Source organism: Dromiciops gliroides, chromosome 2 (assembly GCF_019393635.1).
Source record: "Dromiciops gliroides isolate mDroGli1 chromosome 2, mDroGli1.pri, whole genome shotgun sequence".
NCBI classification, from domain to species: domain Eukaryota; kingdom Metazoa; phylum Chordata; class Mammalia; order Microbiotheria; family Microbiotheriidae; genus Dromiciops; species Dromiciops gliroides.
This window is the reverse complement of record NC_057862.1, coordinates 12,918,851-12,938,885: the sequence shown is the minus strand read 5'-3', so window position 1 is coordinate 12,938,885 and position 20,035 is coordinate 12,918,851. Positions and strand designations below refer to the sequence as shown.

Genomic DNA, 20,035 nt, shown 5'->3' with positions numbered 1-20,035 from the left:
CCCCAGGACAGAGCTGTCCTTGTCTTAACAGTGACATTGATGAGAATGTGCACAGAGTTTGCACGTCAGAGAAGGGCTGTAGAAAGGTCAGGAAGTTTAATTATTGTTCTTATTTTGCCTAGAGGATCCTGGCAGATGCTCGTGTCAGCCAGGTGGGGAATCTTCTCCCTGTGACAGCGCCCATGAATTCCTAAGCCTTGATTTTGCTTCTTCTGCCTGGGAATAGGGACTAAGGGATGTTTCTCAATGGCTTTGCAAACATGAACTTATTTGAACCTCCCAAGATCCTGTAAGCTAGGGACCACGCTTCTTCTTATCCCTAAGAATGAGGGTGAGAGCGGTCGAGTGCCTTGCCCATGATGACACAGCGAGGCCAGGTCAGAGGTGAAGTGTGAATTTGAGATTCCATATTCCAGGGCTTGGCACATGCCCCATTATACCAGGAGGCTCTTCTCTAGCAAGAGGTCAGTGTGGTCAGCATTGCATTGATTGAACATCATTGCTCCTTCAATCACTGGAGTGAACCTTTTTTATTGGGGAGGGAATTTAAGTCAATTATTCAATCCATCAACAAGCATTTATTAATCCCTCCTGTATCCCAGGCACTGGGTCAGGCTCTGGGGCTACATAGACAATCTCTGCTCTCGGGGCTTGCTGATTAGCTGGGGGAGGTAGCATGTACAGTAATATACAAAAATAGATGTGTGATAGTCTGGGAGGAAGGCCTTAGGCACTCAGGAGAAAAGGAAAAGCAAAGACTCCCTGTAGAAAGAAGGTGATATTAAGAATCAGAGAAAAGGAGAGCGAGCCATTCTGGGCACAGGGGACAGCCAGTGAGAAAGGCAGAGAGACGATGGAGGGCTGTGTCTGAGGAGCAGAGGGAAAGCTCGTTTAGCTGAACTTTGAGATACAGGAAGGGGGCAATAAGGCTGGACAGGCCTGATAGAGTCAAGTGCAGAAGGCTCTAAATGCCGAGCACAGACACTGATTTTGATTTAAAGATAATAGGGAGCCATAGGGGTTTATTGAGGAGGGAGGTAGCATGATAAAACTCTGCTTTAGAAAAACCACTTTAAGGGGCAGCTAAGTGGTGCAGTGGATAGAGCACCGGCCCTGGAGTCAGGAGTACCTGAGTTCAAATCCGGTCTCAGACACTTAATACTTACTAGCTGTGTGACCTTGGGCAAGTCACTTAACTCCAATTGCCTCACTTAAAAAAAAAAAAGAAAGAAAAACCACTTTAGTGACATTGTGGAGGATCCATTTCAGTGGGGAGAGAATTGAGCTGGGGATCCCAATTAGGCACCTACTGCAATAATCCAGGAGAGAAGGGAATGAGGGTGGCTGCTCTGTGGATAGAAAGAAGGGGGCAGATGTGAGAGATACTGTGAAGACAGAAGGAGGCTAGGGGGTGCCACAGCACATGGAGTTCTGGGTCTGGAGTTAGGAAGACCTGAGTTCAAATCCTGTCTCAAACACTTGTGGAACCCTAGGCAAGTGACTTCAACTCTTACTGTTCCCTCATCTGTTGGTGAAGCAATTTGCCCACGGCTACGTGCCCAGCCATCCCCAGCTAGGGATGGGTAGTTAACACATTGATTAGAGACTATGAGTCCCCATGATCCTGATGGGCTAAGCATATTGGGTTGAATCCCAAAAGATATCAAATATTAGAAATAAATGTTGTCTTACATTAGAGTTCAGAAAAATGACTTTACAAGTATGAGATGGAAGAGGTGTGATCAGATAGCAATTTATCTGAAAAGGATATGGGAATTTTAGCTATCTATAAACTCCACAGGGTTGAGTTTAACAGTAGGGCACAGCAGATTAAAAGATAATGCAATCTTGGATTGCATTAGGAGAGGTGTAGCTTCCAGGAATAGGAGACTGGTCATCTTGATCTCTACTCTGTTCTGGTCAGAACATATGTGGAGTCTTGTGAAGAATAAACAAGACATTGAAGATCATTGAATTCATGCCATGTAGTAACAATAATGATGAGTTAGTGTGGCATATTGGAAAGAAAGATGGTCTTGGAATTAGGGAGATCTTAGTTTAAATCATGCCTTTGACACATATGCCTTTGACCTATCCTCAATTTCTTAGGCAGCTCTCTAAGATTACATGGTACATAACAATTATTCATCTGCATTGGTAGAAGGGGTCTCTCCATTGGGAATTTTCTATGCCAATGAAAACAAAAGTTAAAAAATAAGTGAATGAATAAATAGCAACACCAACAAATCAAACTTATGCATAGGCTTAATGTTTGCAAAACTCTTTGCAAACATCACATTTGCCATATGAATATCAGTTGAAGAAACTAGGAATGTGTGGCTTAGAAAAGAGGATTGGGGAGAAGGGTACAATAACTATCTTCAAATATCTGAAAGACTGACATGTGGATAAAAATTAGATTCATTCTGTTTGACTCTTGAAAGCAAAACTAGGGAAAATGAGCAAAATTACAAAGAAGCCAATTTAAACTTAGGGTCAGAAAATAATCTAACAATTAGTACTGTCCAAAAGTGGAATGGACTGTCTTAAGAAGTAGTGGTGATGACCCCCCCCCCCCCCGCCCCCACCATTGGAGGTCTTCAGGCTAAGGCTGGATAGCCACTTTTAAGTATATAATAGTTAGAATTCCTGTGGATTATGGGTTATAGGTCAGATGGTCACTGAAGTCCCTTCAAACTTTATGTGACTCTGTTATGCCTTTATTTTGTTCATTATAATTGTATACGTAACCTTATGCAGGTCCTGTGTTCTACTAGGCAGATTAATTCCTGATGTGATTGTTTTTGTTATTTTGAAATGTTCCTTTTTGTTGTTTTCTTGATCATTATTCAAGAAAATAAGGATGCAGGTTATTTTGTAATCTGAAAATACTGAAATAATTTAATGTCTATAATAATTTGTGGTTGGATTTTCTAGATAGTGCATCTTATCATTAAAAAATTAGATATTTTGACCTTTAAATTTATAATTTAATGCCTTTAATATCTTTATCCTATCTTATTGTAATTACATTACTAAAATTTCCAGTATCATATCAAGTAAAAGTGGTGACTGAATACCCTTGCTTTGTATCTATTTGTGGTGGGAATGTTTCTCTACTGGGTATCACATCGGCTCAATTTAAGGTAATCATAGCTGATAAATTCTTGTTTTGTTTTATAGGCTCATAGATTTAGAGCTGGCTTAGAGTTTGAGTCCAGTCTCTTCCTTTCACAGATGAAGAAACTGAGACCCAGAGAAGTAGGGAGTCTTGCCCAAGTTTACCCAGGTGGAAAGTAACAGGGTTGGGGTCATTGGACAGATGTGAACAAAAATCCTAGAAGTTTCAGTTTTTAGAAGCAAAGAAATAAACAAGGGGAACTGTTTCTCTAGATCTGACTCTGACCAACAAGGAGGACGGGGCTGAAAATAGAGGCAACGAGAACCTTTATCGAGAAAATGACCATCTTTTGCAGCCAGAGTTATACTGTGAATCGTAGATTTTTTAAAAGCTCAGAGAAATGACAGGTGTATCATGATCCATCATGCTAAAAGGAAGGATAGCTCAAGAGGGATGGGGCCTCTCAAAAATGAAATCTGACAATATAACCATGAACAGTTTAGAAGAAGCAGCTAGGACGGCTGGGTTAGTATGATGATGCGTTAGGGTGATGAGGCACGGCGCTTGGAATTCTAAAAAATGTATGCAAGTGTACTCGTCCCGCAGAGTTTCTGGTCCTGGAACACTGACCTAATCCTTGAGATGGTGGTGAGTGCAGCCCCAGCACACGAGATGCCCAGCAGAAGGAATGTGGCTCTAACTCACTATTTCCCAGGCTGTTTTCCTACAAGTCACAGTGCGGGGGAGGAGAAAGAGACACATGACCGTGTGAGGGAAGACTTCCAGAGGGCCCAGTCAAGGCAGCCTCATGCTTGCTAAGTTCACAGTGCTCACCTAGGCCTGAACCTTACTGTACAAATAACTAAATCAATAGGGAGGCAGCATGGTATGGTGCAAGGCCAGCTAGATTTGCAGTCTGAGAAGGCTCTTGGAGCAAATCCCAGCTCTGCCTCTTGCTGCCTGTCTGACCTTAATCAAGTTACTTCATGTCCCTGGGCCTAAAACCCCCTTGCAGCTGTAAATCCATGACATTAATTTACTCATAGAGTCACAGAGCCAGAAGAGACCGCGGTCATTGGCTCCAACTCATTCTACAGAAGGGGAAACTGAGGCCCAAGGCATTTCAGTGACTTTGCCTAAAGCCATGTGGGAAGAGAAGCAGGATTTGAATGTAGGCCCTTTCAACTGGCTATGCCGCTGCCTGGGTGATGAGCTTGTGGTCAGTCGCTGCCCTTTCTTCCCTCTGGGGGATCTTAACTGGAACCTGTCTGCAGATGCCATTAACAACAGATGTAGTTTACCTGCTTTTTGCTCTTCTGTTTTATTACATATACATTTTTTCAAACAGGAGACCTTTAAAGAGGTGAGCATGGCTGCTTTTCTATCCAATCTTCCAAACTACCTTTCTCACTCCCTGCTTCTGGCTCATTGGCGATGGGACTGCTTAGGGCCCCAGACAGCTTTCTAAGATGTAAAGCTGCAAGACAGATGCTGATTTGCACTGTTAGAGGGATTTTTTCCACCAGGAGTTCCCTTTACCCATGAAACCACAGATCTGGCCCCCTAAGTAGATACGCAGAAACTGCTCTGATTCTCTCAGAATGAGAAGAGTTGAGTATATCCAAGTGTTACAGGACATTGGAGACCATGCTGGGAAACAGGGACCCCCAGTTTCCTCTTTCTTGATCCCCTCTGGAACTGTTCTGAAGCCATGACAGACCCCAATCTGTCATGGGGTCAGAGGTCAGAGCAGGAGTCAGAGTCGCTTTCAGGGAGGGGAGAGTCCAGTGGGGGATGTTTTCTGTCAGTCAGAGGACTTTGACCCTGGTTGCCACACAAGGAAGTTTACAGAAGGGCGCCATGGTCCTCTATGAATGGCATCAAGAATACTAAAGGCTGGAATATTCTGAGAGGAGCAGAGATGTCCTATGATTTTACCTGATATGAGATAGCAAGGCACACACCCATTCAAAGTTCTTTGTTGCCAGGCCCAGCCCAGGTAATGCCCCACTCCCCTGAGGAACTAGCCAGCTCCTTGGAATGCATGCCCTCTCCAAGCTCTGGATAGTCCCAACGGAACAGGCCAAAGGGCAAAAACAACCTGCCTATTCACCAGCCTTCTGCCCTATCTCTGTCTGCTCACATTGTTTCCCTAGCTGTGTGACCCTGGGAAAATCACTTCGATTCCCCAGCCCTTGGTTTCCTCATCTGAAAAATGAGGTAGGAATTAGGCTTGAGCATCTCTATTGTCCCTCCCCATTGTCAATCTATGATCTTATGAATCCCTTTTAATTTCTTCCCATTTTATTTATTTTATTTTTTTTTGTTTTTATTTTTTTGCAGGGCAATGGGGGTTAAGTGACTTGCCCAGGGTCACACAGCTAGTAAGTGTCAAGTGTCTGAGGCCGGATTTGAACTCAGGTACTCCTGAATCCAGGGCCGGTGCTTTACCACTGCGCCATCTAGCTGCCCATTTCTTCCCATTTTAAAAGTTTGATGCCTTTGGTGTCTACATCACAATAATTTCCTGAGAAATGTCCCTCCCCTTTTGACCACTTCGTTAATAAAAAAGAAAAACAAAGCCAATCATGAACAAAGCAAACCCACTGACAGGGCATGTACCATTGCATACCCATAGACCCTCACCTCTCGACTGATCATGACAATTAATCAGATTTTGGCTCCTTTCTTTGTTGTTTTGGTTGACACAGTTATAGTCATGGTTTCTTGTCAAGACTAGACTTCCCGTGCAGACGTCATTTTCGTTGTTTCTGAAATACTGCTCCATTCCATGTACACAGTGTGGCTTCTTCAGTCGTTTCCCCGTTCGCTAGGCACCTGCTTTGTCTCTATTGGCTCCCCTGAAAAGTGCTGTTCTGAGTAGCTTTAACCCTTTCATTTTACAAAGAAGGAAACTGAGGCTTAGAGAGGGCATGATTTGTTCCAATCTCACCACAGGAACTCTTGGGAGGTCTAGCTCTTTTCCCATCAACCCAGAGGCCATAGCTAGGAGTTGCTTGTTCAGCCTTCCATCCCAACAGAGCATCGTTCTTGCTATGCCCTCACTTTCCAGTAGGTGGCACCGTTTCCCTGTTTTATCCCTAGTCTTCTCTTCAAATGGGCACTGGATTATTTCCTTTTTCCTTGCTATTCTGGTAGAGTGTCCACCTCCCCTTGCTCTTCCTCATATGACCTTCTCCCATGATTCAGTCACTCAAACATTATTTACTAAGCTCCTGTGCACACAGTACACAGCCGGATGCCAGGCCAGGGGATGATTCAAGTCTAGTGGAGACTGAGCTGCTGCCCTCAGAGGGGTTACGTGGCATGGGGGGCTATGACATACACAAGATGATAGGGGTGAGGTTACAGTGCTCTGTAAGGTCCAGAGGAGAAGGAGCTTAGCCTCTGTGCAGATGCAATCAGAGAAGGCTTTGTGGAGGAGATGGCAATTGAGTTGGGGTGGAAATTCAGTGAGTGAAATGGTAGGGAAAGAGCATCCCTTTTCTCATAGGATCCAAGCAATGGAGATGGAAGGGACCTTAGTGGTCACAGAGTTCAACTTCTTTATTTTACAGATTAGGGAGGTGAAGCCCAGGAGTCTCTTCTAGGCCTGACCACTTTAATGTTCCCACAGCATCTGCCTTCAAAGACATTTTATGACTCTCCTACCAAGTGCCTGACAAAGACAGTGAATGAAACAATCTTCACCCACAAGGGGTTGACACTCTGTTGGGAGGCTGTGTCACGTACAGAGGTTTGTAAATGCGAGGTACGTAGAAAATGTCATTTGGAGAGGGAGGATGTGTTAACAACTGGGAAGATCAGGGAAGACCTCATAGAGGAAGGGACACAGGCTTCATTCTGAGATGGAGATCAGGAGGAAGGGCATTCCAGGCAATGGCAGAGCCACCTATACAGAGACATGGGGGTGGGAGATGGAAAGTCCTATTAGGGGAACAGCTAGCTGGCCAGTTTGAGTAAAATGGAGGATATGTGAAGAGGTGCAATAGAAAGCAGGTGTACAAAATTAAACGGTCTCCAAATCGTGAAAAACTCTAAATCCAGGTTGAGGATTCTTTCTTTTATTCCAAAATCAATAGGGAGCTACTGAAGATGTCTGAGTAGGGGAGTAGGTTTTAGGAATAGCAATTTGGCACTTGTGTGGATAAATGGAAGAACTTGGGGCTTCCTTGGAATACTTGTTTCTATTTCAATTCAAACACTTCTCATTACATTTTAACATTCTGGATTACTTTGGGAAGTATCAGTGAAAGGGAGAAAAATGGAAAGTTACTACAAAGGAAAATCTCTGATTCAGGCCTCTCCTTGAAAGGTCAGTGTGTGAGAGAGGGGAAAGGGGTGTTCAAAGGTCACCCGGCAGCAGAAAATAGAAGCCGCATCAGCTGTAATTAAGGGATATGTATCACCTACATTCAATATGTGTCAGCTCTGTCCCCCTCCCCATAGGATGTGGATTTTGCAACAATGTAGCTGCTTACAGCTAGTTGAATTCCATAGACTATAAGCTTCTTGAGGGCAGGAGCTGTTCCACTGTTGTCTTTGTAGCTAATTCTAGCACAGGCCTGGCTTATAGAGCTCAATAAAGGTTGGTTGAATCGAATGAAACTGAATTGCAGTTATTCCTAAGGATACTTTGACTCTAGAGAGATGAGGAACTCAAGCCCTTGGAGACTGGGCTGGAAGACCAAGTGTAGAATACAGGAAAACCCTCCCTGCCCCTGTTTCCCATTGGTATCTCTCCAACCCCCAGTAGAGGCCTAGTCCCCAGGGAGCAACTGACCACTTTTCTCTGTAGGCTTCTATCGCTCAGCTGGTGGTGCTCCCCCTAAGAGTGGTCATCCAGCTGAGTCTGAGGAATAGCAAGAACTATAGTTAGAAAACATTCCCACCAACTGGGGGCACTCTTTTCCTGCACACCCAGGGTCCCTGTGAAGAGTGGACTCAAATTGAAGATCCCCTCATGGCAAGGCACATAGAGGGGAGTCCCCGGGGAGCTCCTGGGCCCAGGACTTCTTTCCTTTCTTCACCTCGCTTCAAGTCAGAGTGAGGAATTGTCCCGAGGAGAGTCGCCGGATGATTGTTTCTAGGATCTTGGCTGACAGGTCCATCCACCACTGGCTCCTCCCTGGGCTCAGCTGCTGCGGCCACTGGTCCTGGGACTCTGGTTGTTAATGGGACTGGAGCTAGCTTCCATGGCTCTCCTGGTCTCACCTTTTCCCTGAGTACTCAAAAGAACATTCCAACTAAGTCCAGGAAGAAGAAAGGAGGACTAAGGTGTACATGTGGTGATGTGTGTGTGTGTGTGTGTGTGTGTGTGTTGGGGGGGGTACAGTTTGCTGAGGCCCCCCAGCAGTTTATTCAGCTCCCACTTATGTGAATATACTCTTCTATCCTCATCTCTTTCTTCTGGAAGCCAGTGGATCAGAGAAGAGTACAAGAGATCTACTCTAGCCTCTTGGGGGAACACTCAGTCTCTTACCAGTCACTCAGTTACGGATGACCAGTAGAAGGGGGCTCACCAAGAGATCCACGTTAGACTAAAACCAGGCTGGTAATACTGTTCATCTTCTGTATAACCCTCCAGGGAGGGCAGTACTATTTTAATGGAGTATGCTGGAAAGAGTACTGCATATGGAGTCAGAAGTCATGGATTCAAATTCTGCTTGGCTTTGTGACCTCAGGCCAAGTTGCTTAATCCTTTTGCTTTTTGTTCCCTCATCTATAAAATGGGAATAAAAATGATTAAGTTAGACAGTCCTGCTCATTTTACAAAATAGGAAGACTTGCACTCCCCACCCTTCAGGCTCCTCTTGAAGAAAGCACTTTGTAAGTGTGGGCTCTTAGGGTTTCTAAAATGGATTGAATTATTTGCCTTAACACACTGGCAGTTGGGGGATGGCTGGACTCTAGCAAAAGACCAGTGCATAATTACAGATGTTTTGATAGTGATAGGTTTCCTAGACCATGGCTCCCCAGCATGTGTGGCCTTCTCTTATAAGAGTTTAAGCTCCCTGAGGGCAGGGACTGTCTGTTTTACTTTCCCTGGGGCTTGGCACATAGTAAGTGCCATAACAATGTTAGCAATTATTATCAGTGGGCCAGCTAGGTGTCCAAGTGGATTGAGTGCTAGGCCTGGAGTTAGAAAGACCTGAGTTCAGACACTAACTGTGTGATCTTGGGCAGATCATTTAACCCTATTTGCCTCAGCTTCCTCTCTTCTGTAGAATGAGCTGGAAAAGGAAATAGGGTTCCAGAGTCAGACATGACTGAACACCAATCATTAGTGTTGTTGGCACACGGTAAAAAGTTTATTTTTTGTGTTTATTCATTTTTTGTTCAGGTTTGCAACATCCTTTACAGATGTAACTTGGGTCTGGCTCCTTGTAGAGTGCCTCAGTGTCTCCCCACATAGGGCTTCTGCTTCTAGGAGCCTAGTCATGGCATGGAATAAAGGGCTTTGAATAGACCGAGGGACAGGTCTATAGATATTCGGTGATGGACTGGTTCCTTTTTTTTTTTTTTTTGATTGTCCACATAACCAGAAGTAGGGGCATCTTCACAAAGGCCAGAGCATGCCTCTGCTGGGCTCTGCAGCTGTGGTTCTGGGGGATCTCTTGGCCTCCTTTGCACATGCATGCATCCGGTGAGAAACAAAAGTGCCTGAGAGCTTTATGGGGGCCCCACCTCCGACTCCCTCATCCCGCCCCAGGCCACCGAGCACTTCTTCGAATACACACCGACTTTCTTGGCTGGCCTAGGAGTCAGTTCTTTTGTTTAAGAAGGGAGAAGGACATCACCGCATCCCGGTGACTCCCGGGGTGGCCTCAGGACGGGGTGCGGGTAGCTGGGGGGGAGCAAGACATTCAGATGGCTAGGCATGGACTTGGCGGCGTCCACATTACGTGGGACTAAGCTAAGTTTGAGTCCACCTTCCCCAGAAACCCAGATGGGATGCAGGAGTGTGCCCGAAGCTCAGGCAGGGGAGGAGATATTTGGATTGCTTAAGGCTCAGTATCCCCGATTAAAAAGCTAATTGATGTTCATTGTTTAGATGTACCTGGGGCCCTGGTCACCTAACATGGGGCGGGCGGGGACACAGAAGTAGAAAGGATTACCGCAGACCCCACAAACTCCGAGGAGCCGCCGGGCTTTGGGAGGAGGAGCCCGATACGGTTTTACAGAGATACCATCTCCCCACCCCCGTCCCTCCTCCCTCCCACCACCCCGCGGCAGGCCCCAATGCACCATTGATCCAACAGGGATTGATGCCTGTCGGGGGTCCGGTCTCCCGGGGGGTCCCTAGGGAGGGTCAGAGCTGGACAGCCATGGGTCCGGTCCTGCCCGGGTAGTGACCCGGGGCTCAATGGGCCGGGGGGATGGGGGGGTCACTGCAGGCGATCCAGGAGCCCGCAGGGGGTACCTTTTCCACCTCGTGGGCCGGACCCGGGGCCGCTAGGAGGGTCCGAGCGGACCTCGGGGAAGTCCGGACCACTGGAGTCTCCGCCGCGTGACCTCGGGCGATTCCCACCCTCGGTGGGCCTCAGTTTCCTCGTCTGCAAAAAGGGCTGGCGGAGTGCTCCACGTCTAGCCCGTCTGTCCTCTGTCCTCCACTTCGAGGGAAGGGGCCGAGAAGCATTTATTAAACTCCTGCTGTGTGCGGGGCTGTGGCCTGAGACAAAAGGGCCCCTTCCTTCCTCCTTGAGTCCTCGACCCAGTGAGGAGGGGGCGGGCACGACGTGCTCTCTGCTCTTCTGGGGCCCAGGCCCAGGCCCAGGCCCAGGCCCTAAGAAGGCAGCAGCCCTGAACACCACCCCCGAGCAGGGGGTGGGAAAGCCAGGACGTCCGCTCCCCCCACCCCAAGTGACGCTGACCCGAAAGTAGTTCGGCCAGACTAGCGTATTCTTCCACGCCCCCCCCCCCCCCCCGCTCCCCGCTCCCTCCTAGGGCCCCAGTCAGCCCACCCGGCCAGGCCCGCCCGCCTGCAGAACATGCGCACTGTGGCCAGCCAGCCCCTAGCAGGCGCGGATCCGCACCGTAATCCGGGCCAGGTTTTCCCAGCCGCCTAAAGGGGGGCGGAGACTGTATGTGATCCGATGGGGAAGCGTGAGGCAGGGACAAGCTCTAACCTATCGCCGCAGGCCTTCCAATGAGGGCAGAAAGGGGGCGGTGGATTCAGCTCCCGCAGCCTGTTAGGAGGGGCGGGCTGCTCTATGGGGGGGAAGGTTGTCTGGGGGAGACACAGCAGGGGGCTAAGCAGAGGCTTCGGCTCTCACATCCTGGGGGGGTGCCCAGCGGGAGAGCTCACTTATATGGGGGGGGGGCGCAGACCGGAGACACAATAGGGGGCTGTTCTCCAGGAGAAGACTGACAACTCGGCGGCGTCGTGGCCCGGCCTGCGGGGGGGGGGGGACTTTGTGAGCCCCAGTTTTCCCCCAGGGCACCCCCCCTCGTTCTGGGACAGAAGGGCTGGTCTATACTCCCAACCCCCATCCCTCGGGTGTGTGGGAAGAGCAGAACGGGAGGAAGGGGGGAGCGCCCGAGGGGGCGGGAGCTTGGTGCGTCCAGTTTCCACGTGACGGTTCGATTGGGAGCAAAGGACCCCGGACCAGGGGCAAGGGTCAGGCTCGGGTCAAGAGAATACGCCCTGCGCCCCCAGGCGTACGTTCCCTTTACCGGAGCGGCGATCACCCCACGTGGGGTCCCCTTTCCCGCTCGCCAATGAGATCCCGGGGCCGGGGGTTTCCCCCTTCACCAGGGCCGGGAGCCGGGGCCTCGGCGCCGGGCATGCGCAGGAAGGGGGGAGGTCAGCCAGGCCTTCCTGACACCTGACGGCATCGGGCCCGCCCCAGCTCCTACATCTTCCCCCCGCACCTTTCACTTCTCCTCTCCCCTCCCCCCACGCTTCCCCCCCCACCGCTTTTCTTCCCCTCCCCCACCACATCTTCCCCTTTCACATTAGCTCTCCTACGTCTTCCTCCCCACGTTCCCTCCTCCGTAGGAGGTTCCCCTCGCTCATATTCTCCCAGCTCCAACTGTCTCCCGAATCAGTTCCTCGCCCTCCCCCAGCGTCTCTGCCTCTCCGTCTCTCGCTCCCTCTCCCCCTCATTTTCCTGTGGCAGGCGGTGATGTGGCGGGACTCTTTGTAAGCGGCGGCGGGATACAACTCGGTGCAGAGCTGCTGTGCACTGTCAAGGGGCGGAGGGAAGGGAGGGGTGGAGCTCTGCTGTTCGCTCGCTGCGCGGCCACAGGCTCGACTGGGCCTCCGCTCGTCCCATGGGGGCGGGGGCCCGATCGGGGGCGGGGCTCCGGCAGCTCTGGGCAGAGCAAGGCGCAGACGTTTGGAGGCGGGGTCTCGGCCCGAGGGCCGACCCCCGGGGAGGTGCCGGGTTGCGGGGGCGGGGTTCGACGCGGGGCGCCGGAGCGCGCAGGCGCACGAGCGCGGGAGCGGAGGGCGGGGCGGGGTCCGGGGGTAGGGGGGGCGCCGTCGAAGACGCGGGGGTGTGGCATGTCGCCGAGCGGCGCCGGGCGCAGGCGCACCGGAGAGGAGGCGGGCCCGGGAGAGGGGAGGCGGGCCTCCGTTTCGGGGGGCCGTGTCCCGGCGCAGGGCGGTGCAAGGCGCAGGCGCAGGCGTGAGGGCCGGCCGCGGCTCCCTCCCGGGCGCGAGCTGCCTGGTGTCTCCCGTCGGAAGCTGCGGCCGCCGCGGCCATGATGGTAACCGAGTGAGCTCCGCGCTTGCCGCTGCAAGCCGCCTGCGAGGCCCGGCTCGGCCGGCGAGGCGACGCGAGGCGGGACGAGGCGGGACGAGGCGGAACGAGGCGGGGCGAGGCCAGGCGAAGCGAGGCGCGGCGCGGAGAGGCGAGGCGAGGCGGGGCGAGGCGAGGCGAGGCGGCCCCGGCGGCGATGCGAGACGGCGGCGGCCGCGGCCCCGAGCCCCGCTCCGCGCCCCCGGCCCCGGCTCCGGCCTAGGCCGGCGCTCCCGCCGCGGGGCCCCGAGCGGCGGCAGCCCCGGCCCCCCCCTCCTCCACCACGGCGGCGGCGGCCCCGGCGGCGCCCCCCCCCGGGCCTCGGGCCGCCGCGCCGGAGCCGCGCCTCGGCCTCGTCCTTCTCGTCGCCGTCGTCTTAGTCCGCCGCCGGGGCCGCGGCCGCCGGGCCCCCCGCCCCTGGGGCAGCCTCCTGCAGCGCGGGCCGCGCCGCCTGATCGCCCGCCCGGGCCTGCCGCGGCTGCGGGCCCGGCCCCGGCCGCGCCGCGGGCCCCCGCGGGGCCCCGAGGAGCCGCACCCGCCGCGCCCGCGCCCTCCGCCGGGCCCGCCGGGGCAGCCTCCGGGGCCGCCGCCGGGCCCGCCGCCGCGCCTGCCGCACCCGCAGCACCCGCTTCCGCGGGTGCAGGCCCAGGCCCAGGCCCAGGCGCCGGGCCGCGCCGCGGGCAGAGGCCCAGGTCGGGCGCCCGGCTGCTGAGCAGGCCCCGCCGCCGCTGCCGCCGCCGCCGCCGCGCGGGCCGCCTCCGTCAGCCCGCTCCCTCCCTCCCTCGCCCCGCGGCTCCCAGACATGACAGCCATCATCAAGGAGATCGTGAGCAGAAACAAAAGGAGATACCAAGAGGATGGATTCGACTTGGACTTGACCTGTATCCATTGCTGCGGCGCCCCCTCCCAGCCCCTCTGACCCCCCTCCGCGGAGCATCCCGGCCCTGCGCCCCCCCCCCGCCCCTCAGGAGGCGAACTCCAGGGGCTCCGGCCTCCCTCCGGCCCAGAGGGTCAAGGCCAGGGTCCCCTCGGCGTCTCCTCCGGGGGCTATTGTCCCTCGGTTGGTGTGGAAGGGAGCGGATTAGCCAGCCGACCCGGCTCTCCCCGGGGACCTACCTAGGTGCAGCAAGCAGGGAAGCGGGGAGCCCGCCTGCCGGGGTGCTCTCGGCCTAGTCCCTACCTAGATCAAGGGTCTGGAGAGGAGACAGAGAATTAGGCTTGCACGTATCAGGATTGCATCAGAATTTTGCAGGGATTGTTTCTAGGGCCCTGGGTTGCCTTGATAGGTGCCTTAAATTAGGAGTTATGGGGCTCTTTCGAGGGTCCAAGCTGCTCAGCCTGCATCCCTGGGGGTAAAGGGGAGATGCCTCCCTCTCGATTTGTTCCAGAGAGCCAATTAATTACCATTCGGAGCCGGACTTAGTAGTTCTGCTAAATTTTAAGTTATTCGTGCTATAATCAACTCTGTAAGGCCTATGCTTATCTGAGGTCTTTGTTAAATGTGGTTTTTTTCCTCCTCATCGTAGGCTGATGTCGGATAAAGCCTGAAATTAACTGCTCCGCAGCGTTTTGTGTGCTTTATCTGTGTGCAGAGGAATGAGCATTAAGTGGTTTTGATCCCTAAAGATATTATCAGGAATATCAGTGGACCTTCGCTGTCTCGAATGGTTATCGGAAAGCTTAAATCTAATGTTTGTTGGAAGTTTTAAGTATTATTGTGAGGCCAGGTTGATAACTGGCAATATTTATTTTTCGGGTCTCCTGGCATCTTAGGGGGTACAGATCATTTTGATTTCCACTTTTAGTGAGACAAAAAATGTGGTTTATATTTTTAGTAGTTAACGTGGCCTGGAAGAGCTGCTAAGAGTCTCGGTGTACCCGTATTGACTTGAGTTACATTGTAGATTGGTTGTTAAGGCTTTTAATGTTTAAATTTATGGACTAAAAGAAACCAAGAATTTTGGCCGAGATTTTGCTCTGGCTGGATTAAGGTTAGGCCTTTGCATTCAAGAGGTTTAAAGCACTTTACTGTCTGTCATCCCTGTAGTTTTGATTTTGACCAAGCGTGGGAATTATATTCATTTTCCTTATTTGCAAACTCATGATCAGTATACTTTCTAACCTAACAATTCATTGTTCTGTTGGTAGATTGATACATGTATGAAGAAGCATGGTTTAAATAAAGTAATTAGATTTTTGGTGTTCAGGTGATTGGATCATTTTGGACACAGGGTGGTGTGAATACAGTAGCAAACCATATGGATGGAATTGAACAGATATAGAGCATGAGATGGCCCTTTTAAAAAAATAAAAACTCAGTAGTTTATTTGGATAGTCTCTTCCTTGGAAGCATTCTACTTTTGCTAGTTCACCTTTCCATAGAAAAAGTTTTAAGATAGCACTTGACTACCCGGCATGATACATTTTAGCAGAATATCCTTCTCAAAAACACTTCAGTAATTATCAGGGAAACATTAAATGGAGAGAGTGGCATTTAAATTACTCTTTTATATGAAAACATTTGGAGGAGAATATAACAGAATTGAGTGTATAAAGAATTTGGTTCCCTTTTATATTTGTTACATTTGTACTTTGGCCTTTTTCTACTGCTTTATTCAAATTTTATATTTTTATGCCAATTGAATGTAAGCATATAGGTGTTTTTGTTTTTCTTAAGAACAGTAGGGACATGATTTGTTAGAGGAAGTTACTAAACATAGATGAAAACAATACGAATTCCTGTTAAGTTTTTAATGTAGCATTTTTAGAGTAGTTTTGTAAACGTAAGAGATTGCATGGATTGAATATCAGACACATTTGAATTGGACAGCATTGCTTAGGAGGTGACTTATTGCTGGGTTTGTTTTATAACTTGTTTTTACCAGCATTTCATTTTTGGGGTCAAATTATTATAGTACTTATCTGAGAACTAAAAAGAAAACCTTTCCCTAATTAAGTGCTTTTAGTGGGCTTTTTGGATCATATTTACAATGACTAAAATGACACCAACTTTCAAATTGTGATGTCTGCAAAATTTAAATGATTTAATAAATTTTGACCCTTTGAATGATTATCCAAATATATTAATATGTAGTCATTTTGCAGATCATCTGTCAGGTTCTTATGTGAATGGTAAAATGCTATGGGGGGCACGGGGCCGGGATAGAATTACACTGTGGTGTCAGATGCTTTTGGCTACATAAAATTTATGCAACTTAAAAATCACTAAAGCAAAAGATCATTGAAAGCTTTTATTCCCAACAGTTTTTGATGCACCAAAAAAAGTGTGCTTGATTTCACTGTTAGTCAATTAACAAGCATTTATGAAAGCCACCCAGTATGTGGTGCTGGGGTATTAAAGATGCAAGTGAAGCAGACTCTGCCCTGGAGGACCTTATCTTAGCAGACAAAGTCTGCACTTGACCAGCTCTATTTCTGATTATTGGGGGAAAACATCAGAGTGAAAAGTAAGGAAGACATTATCACTTTCTGGTTAATTGTAGTGTCTTAAAAAAAAAAGTGGCCTTAAGTTGAATCTGTGAAAAGTAGAAAAATCCTTATTTCCTGCGAAAAATCAAATCAAATCTTATTTTCAATTAAAAACTATTTATGTTCTCTGTCTTTCAACTCCCTCTCCATTGGGGAAGAAAAATGGAAAACAAAACCTTGGTAACGTGTATAGTCAAGGAAATCATTCCCTGTTGGCTTTGTCCAAAATTGTCTGTACCATTCTTCAGGAGGTGGCTACAATTCTTTATGATAGGACCTCGGGAATTACGGCTGAATATTGCATTGACTAGAGTTCTTAAGTAAAAGTAAATCGTTAATGAAAAGATTTCTCATCACTGCAGGGCAACTGCACTAGTGTGCATTTCAACCATTTTTTTAAATGATTATTTAAATTTTTTGCAATTAAATTCACCTTGAGCATGCTTGTAGGTTATCCAGAGGTATAAATTAGAGTATAGAGTTTAATGTGGGAGAATAAAGGTCCCTTTAGAATATGATGACATTTTAAGGCTTTATTTGCATCTTATAAAAACCAGCTCTGAACAAGAATTCATATGCTTAGACCACAGTAATGACTCTGAAGTGACTATCAAATTAATATTTTTCAATGGTCTTTGGGTGACTACCTAAGCCTTTATAGTTTTAAATCTGTTATTGCATCTTCCCCCCAATGACTTGGCCACCTAGTAACCTTTTTAAAAAATTTTGTGGGGCAATGAGGGTTAAATGACTTGCCCAAGGTCACACAGCTACTGTCAAGTGTCTGAGGCTGGATTTGAACTCAGGTCCTCCTGAATCCAAGGGCAGTGCTTTAGCCACTGAGCCACCTAGCTGCCCCCACCTAGTAACCTTTTAAAATTACTTAGCAAGTTTTGCCCAAGCAGCTTCATCCAAGAATAAAAAATATAAGAAGTAGATAATCAGTCATTTACATTGTTATGGTTCATAAAGGGAAAGTGAGCTGTTTATTTCTAATTTGTTGTTTGGCATTCATGAAATAGGATTTAAACTAATTTAAAGTATATATTATTATAAAATTAATAAGTGATTAAAAAATCACGTAATCTATTGGAAAGTGATGAGCCCAGTTTTAATGGTTAGACAGCAGGAAAGCTTTTAAAATTCACATTTTGCTATATTTTGTTGTAAATATTGGGAAATCTGGTTGTATGTGTTTTGAATTGACATTTTATGTAGGTTGTTTTTTTTTTTTTAGTGAAAGGCACAAGCCATTTAAATGACTTGCTTTTGGTTTTAAAGTAACTTCTGAAGGTTTTCCGTTTCGTGTATGTGTTTTAATATACTCATTTTTTATATCCTCTACTTTTGGTTAATGTGCATTTGATGAGAATTTTTCCTAGAAAGCAAATACATGTGAGAAGGTGTTGAGTATGGGAAAGACCTGGGTGCTTGGAATTCTGAAGGTCCTTCACAGTTTTGTGTAGTGTTCCTATGTGAAAATGTCTGTGTTATGAAGATACTAATAGTCCATCTTGTATTTTTGCTGTTTAAACTTTCCTTGGCATGAGCAAAAGAGCAAAATAATTTGTCCTGATTTTTATGGAAAACAAAATTAGGTAAAAATATTTAATTCATTTTTGTTTCATGTGAATTTTTGTGTGCTACAAGCATAATGTTCTGTTATAATTTAGGACTTAGAAGACATTGATAAAAAAGTTATGTAATATTTAAATACCATGTGATTAGATAAAAATTGTTTGTATGGACAGATTGTACAAAATAGCATCCTCAGCTCCTTACCTTATATTTTCTTTACTTTTCCAGGAATTGGTGGCACCTAGTTGTGTCACAGAACCAAAGGGAATAGGCAGAATTTGTTCTTGGAGAATGTGATAGAAATGTTAATGCTTCATCTTCCTAGTGACCTTCTGGTATTGATAATGCTTTTGGTGGTTGGGTGTTTAGCTTTGGTTTACAAATGGCTTTGTAGGTGGTAGCTCTGACCTGAAAACATTGTGTCATGAAAAAAATGGGATGTGGTGGTGGTGTGTTGGAATTCAATAAAATGGTCAAAGTTTGTGATAAAGTTTTGATGAATTTGGTCATTGACTTTTATTTATAAAGGTTATATGGCTGCTATATGTTTTCTTTCCTAGATGTCACCACAGGAAAAATAGGTTTTTATTCATAGGGATTTTCTTTGTAGGCAGTGTATCTAAATGTAGCAGTTGCTCAGTTTTTACAAAATACTTTCCGGTTTATTAAAAATATTTAAAATTACAAATAAATATATTGTGATTGATCATTCACCATTTCCTCAGTTTTTACATTCTCTTTACTTAGAGGCTAGAGATCAACAGTTTGGTTCCTTTGAAATACTTTCTACCAGCTTATTAAAAAAAGAGCATCATAGCTTGTCTTAAGTTTAAATATGAGGGCAAATTTAACAGATGCTAAGGGTAACCTTCATTTTGACTAGTGAGAGCAATGGGTTCACTTCAGTATAAAGGCTGACTGAGTGATCTTAAAATGCCAGTTAGAGCAAACTTTTCATTCAATGAGGCTGAAATCCCATCGGGTCAAAAACAGCGACTTCAGTATCTAGGAAAGGCTGTGGGAAAGAAGGCTGCTTGGGACTCTAGTGACAGTCCAGGGGTGAATGAGAACTCACCCTATGGTTTGGGGAGGATAGGAGGGTTATTCCACATAGGAAGAAGATGCTTTTTGTCAGTCTTACTTCTGAATTCATCTTATTTTTAGGAGTTAATCATGTGTTGTACAATACTAGCTAGTTCTTCAGAGACAAGATGGGCCTTTACTGTTGAAAATTTTTAATATTTAGATAAATTCTCACTTTTGGAAGTTGGTCAGTAATTTGGATTTTTCATAACAAATATAAAACTTTTAAATGGGATAAAACATGAATCTTTCAGTATCTTTAACCTCAGTTGTTTCACATTATACTTAAGGACAGTCGCTGAAAATAAATTTCTTTAATTTAGACAAATATTAAAATTTTAATTTCATTTCACATTAACTTTCTGTATTTTTTAAATTATAGGAATGCAGCCAGAATTTTCACATATGTTAATCAATATTCCTTCTGTATTTCTTAGTTAATAGAATGTTGTGCTCTGATTTTGTTGCTCCATCACAAATGAGATGGAAATTTTAGGGTTCCAAAGAAAGCCATTCATAGCATTGATATGAGAGACAGAGACAGACCTCGAGAAAGAATTTGTAGACTTTTTTGGGGTAAAAAAATGAATGATTTGCACATGCAATTTTCATTTAACATACTGTGATGTGGGCACTACCTGTATTACTATGCCATGTTATTATAGAATTGCCTGATAACATATTTGGTGTCTTTTAAATTTTGAAATTTCTTTCAGATTGCATTTGGTACCTTCAATAAACTTGATTACTGTGGGTGAATATAACAGACAACTAACTAATTGTTACCTTAAGGTTTAAGTTGAGAGGTTCTCTGGAAACACAGACTATGTTAATGTAGAAAGTAAACTGGAAGACCATAAACTTTATTTCAAGAAAGTCTTTGGTCATTTTGATCAAAAATCATGCCATTCTCTCTTTAAATGAAAATTATTTTTATATTGAAATGGTGAATATGAGATTTCAAAAATCCAAACTTCTTGTTGGAGTTAGAGATTTG

The 20,035-nt window shown here is 47.1% G+C and overlaps 1 protein-coding gene and 1 long non-coding RNA gene across 2 annotated transcripts in view; one reads left to right on the top strand and one right to left on the bottom strand.

The window, feature by feature from the left end:
• Positions 1-9,445: 9,445 nt before the first annotated feature.
• LOC122740917 lies at positions 9,446-11,044 on the bottom strand. Its single transcript, XR_006354786.1, has 2 exons — positions 10,566-11,044; positions 9,446-9,989 (listed from the first exon to the last, which is right to left on the bottom strand). It is a non-coding gene; the product is annotated as an uncharacterized LOC122740917 (long non-coding RNA).
• A 2,562-nt stretch (positions 11,045-13,606) lies between these two features.
• The window catches only part of PTEN (phosphatase and tensin homolog), a 72,810-nt gene continuing 66,381 nt past the window's right edge, over positions 13,607-20,035 (top strand). The window contains exon 1 of the mRNA XM_043980434.1: positions 13,607-13,769. Within this exon, the coding sequence (XP_043836369.1) occupies positions 13,691-13,769 (79 nt within the window). The 5' untranslated portion in view covers positions 13,607-13,690. The remainder of the gene's footprint in view (positions 13,770-20,035) is intronic.